The following is a 6,475-nucleotide window of genomic DNA, read 5'->3' as shown; positions in this document are numbered from 1 at the left end:
TCACCATTCCATTCTCATTACTCTCTCACACTCGCATTCCTCTCTTATCTCTCACTCCACTCTACTTACTTGCTCTTACTTTTACACTCTTGCTCTCTTGGGCCCGCTCCGAGCTGCAGCTGGCAGCTCTAAGCAGTGCCCCTGTACCCACACCCTTTGCAGTAAACCACATGTTCCAAGATCTGACTTCAGAGATCTCTCGTCTCCGTCCGTCCTGACCGTCCGACCCACCAAAGCTCCCACACCCAAAGACCTGGAAAAGGAAGCTACAAACATGTTAAGACTATAGAAACTGAGTTGCCATCAAAAAGAAATATACTACACCCATCTTTAGAATTAAACTTGTTTATTTTTGCCATAGAAAGCTCTAAGAACTAATATCACGTATTGATTAATGAAAAGTGGAACACAACTTTAAAAAGTATGTTAAGGAAAGACTGTACAACTATATACATCACAGACCGGGAAAAACCAAGGAATGATTCACGCAGAACATTTCCTAGGCAATAGCTGTAGAACTCAGAATTCAATGTATATAGTTGTCAGCTTCTGCATCTTTTTATAAGCTGCATGCCTTAACAGAACAAAATAAACAAGCAATAGATGTTATTTCAATATTTATTTAGTTCACATAGTGGAATGTTATGGTATGAATCCCCAAAGAAAACCAGACAGTGAGGATGCAGCCACCATTACCATATTCTGCAGCAGATCTGTTAATGGTTTTATATGCACAATAAATGACTGTGAGGTTTGCTACCTTAGTCTGTTGAAATGTTTAATTTCTATATAAATGCTTTGTCAGATTCAACCTTTTTCTTCCATTATCCCAAAGCCAGTTTCTTAATATTTACATAAGTTTTTTCATTAAGTTAAACTGGAAGTTAACTGCTTACAAAAACAAACAAAACCACAAATATAAGTGCAATAGCCAGAAATCTAAATATAAAAGCTTACTCATGGCCCCATAAAAAGTTTTAAAGGAATGGATTTTAAATGTTTCCAAACCAATAAATACTGGAAGTGAAATTTAAAAAATGCTTTACATACCTCTGGACTTTGGATATCAAAAATCACTTCCAAGGAAAACTGAAGACCCTGAGACACATGCAAGCACGAGTCTTCTAGCAAAAATAGTTACAAAGCCCTAATTTTCCAGTTTTCCTCCAAAAAGAGACCTTTACTAGGCACAGTTTAATTTAAGGTTTTAAATATATCAGCAGCAAATAGTGATAGCCATTATGTTTAATTTTGCACTTTGTAATGTATGCTTAATTCCAGATAACCCATACGGGCCATTTACTTAAGAGTTGGACTCTATGATCCTTGTGGGTCCCTTCCAACTCAAGACTATTCCGTGATTAAACATGTGTCATGTCAATAACAAAAGTAACATTGCATTTGTTTCATCACAAAGTTCAGGAAGCCCCACCATAGCACCAGCCAGCTGTGGCCGAGCTGCCTGTGCCGACACAGGCAATCCACACTCATGTCACATGAGGATAATGTTTGACTGCAGAAATGCCACCACAGTTACATCCCACATTTAAAGCATTACACATTGTATTCAAAGGAATCTGCAGTATGATCTGGAAATAATCAGGTATATCATGTTCTTGGCTGACAAAAGAGAAGTGCTGAACACTACATGCACCAGGTATATAAATCCTCCTCCCATCGTTGCTCACACGGATTTCTGGTATCTTCTCTGTAGCACTATTTAAGCACCTTTCTGTCTAGAGTACTCTATGTCTAAAACCTCTAACTTTGAAAATCATAAAATCAAGATGCTCACTTAAAACATGAAAAAGAAAAGAGAAACCTGTAACTGCAATTTAAGCAATGAAAGGTTTCCATAACTAGTACTATGCACCACAGTCTTTTCTCAGTCACCTCTAGAACTTGAGGAGTTTTCATATTACCATTTACAAAAATTCAACAAGTCACTAACTCTGAAATGCTAAACTATGACTCCAGTAAACAGCTGTTTTTCTCAGATCTACCATTTCCTGACCAAGTTGGATATCTAATTCATCTTCTAAGTGCTTAAACAGGCACCAATTGCAAGGAGATTAAAAGGGCAACATAATAAACCCAAACCTGGAAACAGGTGACAACTAGACAGCTGCAGAGAAATTATACAGTGGGCCATGGTGGATAAAGGGTATTTTCTGGTTGTTGGTTTAGTCCTCATCTTCCAAAATGTATATATGGGGGCAAGTGTGGGGGGGAAATCCAAATCCCTGTTTCACTTGAAGATCTAGCCAAACAGGCATACAAGATCCTCAGCAGTCTCAGTGCTAAACCAGTACAGCACTTACATGAATTCATAGTTGTGAGAAGCCTTCAGCTAAAAAAAAATATATTTTTTTATCATAAATTTTAAAATTCCGGACTGAAGCCCTTCTTCTTGAAGGGAAAAAAAAGGGAACAGCACTTTTTATCAACCAAATTACTGGAATTTTTTCCAGCAGTAAGAAAACCTCACAATGTTCCTCACGCTTTAAGAAGGTGAAATTATCTCCTTCCTAAGTGTTCTACTCTTCTTCACTTTGGAGCTTTGTGGGGTTTGGTTTTTACCTTGCAAAAAGAGTAAAATATCATGGTCCAGGACACTGAATACTTTGCTCACCATACTGCCAAGTGTAAGTAAAGTTTGTTCAAGTTAGCCCTAATGGAGTATTGCTTGTTGACCAGACTGTTTGCATGAAGACATGTAACATTTATAAAAGCAGAATTAAGATGCTAGCTCAAAAACAGACTACTCCAGTGTAGTAGGGGATCATGTATTTTGGCCCCTTGCTCACAAATGCAAATTGTGGGATTATTTTTTTTAAATGGTTCCATGACCAAGATACTATGACTAAAAAGTCTTATTGTTTTCTTGGTTAACATCTAAACAGAATTCAGCATTAAAGTGCTAACATGAAAGAAAGGGTTTACATGGTAAGTATGGGTACAGGAAATACCTCAATTATTTTAGAAATATTTCTAGCTCTTTAGAAGGAATTGTACATTTTCAAGCTACAAATCCTCATGGTTTGACCAAATTTAACATACCAGAAAACACTGCCAGTGCCTTAGAAATGTCTTACTTTCTATTCACGTAAATTTTCTGATTAATTGCTTCCACAAATCACTGCAGTTAACATGGTCCATCTAAGTGCTACCATTTGGTGACTTGGTAGAACAAGTTAACTTGTTTTGACTTTAACCTTTGATTTTACAGCAATTTCAACAGTTCAGTTAAAACAGCTGCACTGCTCCTGCGCTGAATCCTTTTTCCAGCATTTAAAACATTTCAGTAAGATTCTGGTATCACGAACTCAAATTCCGTACTTCCCTCTGATGGGTTTTGTTTAAAAATTGTTTCATTTCCCTGTGGAACAAAAATGTCATCCCAGGTGATTTGTTTAGCTGGAGGGTTGGATGTTGTTCCTTCAGTGCCATCCTTCCCTGAGCCAACACGATAGACAATTCCCCCCTCATTTATCACCGGGACACTGCTGGGGCGGTCACTAATGTAGGCGTACTGTCTGATCTGCAGGGACCTGCAGGGGTGCAGCCGGTACAGCTTGGTGTCTCCGGAAGGGTCTTGGCTGTGCACCGATCTTATGTGGGAGGCCGTAATTTGGTAGCTGATGAAAGATTTGCCACACGTCAAGCACTGGTACCTTCGCTCCCCGGTGTGGTGAAGTTCATGCTTGGTACGATACTCTGCAAGAGCAAAAATTTTGTCACAGTAGCGACACGGGTACTTCTTCTCCCAGGAGTGGACATTGAAATGTCTCCGCAAGCTCGTCAGACATGCGTATGACCTCTTGCACACGATACAAATGTAGTAGACTCTGCCATCCACTATGAGCTCATAGTGGTCATCGTGCTTTACTTTCATGCGTTTTCCCTTTGGAGATTCATCACCAGACTTTGTGGGCATGTCATCAGGCTTGGCTTCTGCTTCCTCGGAATCACCCTTCACAGGGATGACTATGTCGTAGGTATCCTCACCGATATTTGCATAAACCTTACAGCCTGTGGATAAGCCTCCTATTTCAGTTGCTGTATCTAATGTTATGATTTTCTGCCCATCTGCCACATTCTTTGATGCTAGACCCGAACTTAATTCTTTGTTGTTTCCCGAAAGGACATCTGAGATTTTTATTTTAAATTCTCCAGGTTTAGCAGAAGGCTCTTGTGAAAATGTAACAACCTGTTTTTTCTGTACACCTGTTCCTTCAGTGCTCACTGCCTTAAGAACAGCAGGTTGCTGAACCAAAGAGCTGCTGCTGACCGAACCAGGACTAGAGGAACTAATGATATCAACATCATCTTCAACAACCTCTTCATCATCAACAGCAGTTGCTTCCACTTCAGTTACGGAGCCATTATTGGGTGGCTGCTGGTTCTCCTCAAGTAAATTAATTGTAGGAGTCACATGTGTTTGATGCAAGGAGCTGGCACCAAGTGATGAGTTAAGCAGAGGCTTGTTTAGCACAATGATATTAGGAGTAAAATGCTGCGGTGTTGCCGAGACAAGTGATTCAGCACCTGATTGTGTTTGGTTTGGGCTTAGCTGACTGGCAGACAAAGTGAGGTTCTGAGCTGCTGTGGTGTTTGTCAAATGGGGAGAGCCACCACTGCCACAGGATTTTTGGTCAGAAGCTCCAGCTGGACTTGAGCAAGGCTGGTTCTGGCTTGCAGCATTTTTGTCTTTAGTACATTCTTTTGGAGGAACAATCTCAGAACAAAAAATTACATCATCATCCTCATCATCCGAATCACTCACTGTAATTTTTGTAGTCTCATATTCTATGCCATGTAAGGAGAATGACTGTGTTATAACTGGCATCCCATCTGTTGCCTCTTGACTATCTGGCCTGATTACAGTTACCTGCGTTTCAGCATCTCTTTGATTTGGACTAGAAGCTGAAGTTTCTGAAGCACTGTCTTTCACCTCACTTAGCACATTTTTGCCTTCAGCCGGAGGTATGCCCAGATCAGCTATGAATTTAACACCCAGCTGCTGCCCTGATTTAATCAGTTCATCAAGTAAATCAGATCGAATGCTGATTATTTTGGAACTATAAATATAATTAAGAATTTCTGCAAAAATTTCTGCTCTTACAAAGCTCAGTTCAACCACTTGACCAGCCACTGAGAAAAGCTGGTGAAAATAAGTGCTTGAGGCTGAAAGAATGTTTCTGTGAGCTCGGAATTTCCGGTCTTCCACGATGACTGTAACATCACAAAAAAGTCCATGGCCACGTTGCTCATTCAAAGACTGAAGGAGCACGCTAGAATACTGCGTGTCTGTTGCAGAAATAAGTTTTTTCCCCTCCATTCCTACAAAGGGAAAGCAAAAGATATCAAATTAGTAAAAATGCAGATTTACAGTTTTAACTGCATGAGAACATTCACATATTTACTGTCTATTCTTTCTTTAGAAAAAAACAAACCTGAGATACTGTTCAGAAGATTATGTGCTACTGCACTCCGCAAATTTGTTTCTTATTGTTGTTTGTCCTTTCATCTTCTACACAAGGTAAGTGGAATTCTGAATATATCCTCTGTTCTTACAAGGTGGGGAACAGAGCAACACCACCTTACCTTATGCAACAGCAAATAGGGTTAATTATAAAACCAAGAAGATGGAAGTTTTGGGTCCATCAAGCAGCTTTAAACATTATTAGTCATTTCTTTTTAATTGTGAAATATTCTGTAAATTGTCATGAGAAAGTGCAATAACATGAAGTTATTTACGGTCAGACAGCAGAACCTGTGTGTCTGTATATTACCAGTCAACTGAGTTAATGAAAACGCTATGGATAGTACACTTCCTTCCCCAAAAAAATAAACTTATTTTGATCCCACGTCATATATTTGCACGGCTTTGTATTTCAAACCGAGATACTGAAGCAGCACCGTAACAAAACAGATCTGCTAAGTCAAAGTAACCCATCTGTCAGCACTGCCCATTCAAGCCCCCCCAATAAACTGCAAAAAACAACATCAAAATGCAGAACAGCGAGTCACGGGCTCTAATTTTACCCGTAAAACTTTATTTCCGCAGGCCGGGCCGGGCCGGATGAGACGCCGAGGCCGGAGCCCCGCGGCCGCCGCACGCCAGCCCGGGGAGCGCGTCCCGCCCGGCTCTCCCCGCGACCCCGGGGGGCTTGACCGTGAGAACGCGCGCTCCGAGCGGGGCCGCCGCCGGGGTAGCAGCGGCCGGCCCGAGGCCGGAGGCCGAGCGGGAGCGCCGGCGCTGACAGCGGAGGGCCCGGGCAGCGGCCTAGCGGCACCGGGCCCAGGCTAACGGGCGGCCCCTCCGCCGCTCCCTGCTCGCCGAGCCGTGCTGAGTCCCCAGCGGGGCGGGAGGGACAGCCGAGCCCCCCGGGCCCACGTTCCCCCCGTTACCTGCGCCGAGCTCCGGCCGCGGCCCCGCCGCCTCCCGCACAGCCGGCACCCGCCGCGCCGC

At 42.3% G+C, this 6,475-nt stretch overlaps 1 protein-coding gene across 1 annotated transcript; it reads right to left on the bottom strand.

Moving 5' to 3' along the window:
* Nucleotides 1-329: 329 nt before the first annotated feature.
* ZBTB33 (zinc finger and BTB domain containing 33) lies at nucleotides 330-6,448 on the bottom strand. Its single transcript, XM_042028296.1, has 2 exons — nucleotides 6,415-6,448; nucleotides 330-5,343 (listed from the first exon to the last, which is right to left on the bottom strand). The coding sequence occupies exon 2, from the start codon at nucleotides 5,339-5,341 to the stop codon at nucleotides 3,302-3,304; it is 2,040 nt and encodes a 679-aa protein (XP_041884230.1). The 5' UTR covers nucleotides 5,342-5,343; nucleotides 6,415-6,448; the 3' UTR covers nucleotides 330-3,301.
* Nucleotides 6,449-6,475: the final 27 nt, after the last annotated feature.

Source organism: Corvus kubaryi, unplaced genomic scaffold (assembly GCF_017639235.1).
Source record: "Corvus kubaryi isolate FWS band 111438036 unplaced genomic scaffold, C.kubaryi_AGA036_p1.0 130, whole genome shotgun sequence".
NCBI lineage: Eukaryota > Metazoa > Chordata > Aves > Passeriformes > Corvidae > Corvus > Corvus kubaryi.
Note: the sequence above shows the minus strand (reverse complement) of the source record. Positions and strands in the feature narration are given on the sequence as shown.

Bases quoted from the DNA above. Each gene is read 5' to 3' on its own strand.
- ZBTB33 (XM_042028296.1), bottom strand. From the start codon at position 5,341: ATGGAGGGGAAAAAACTTATTTCTGCAACAGACACGCAGTATTCTAGC.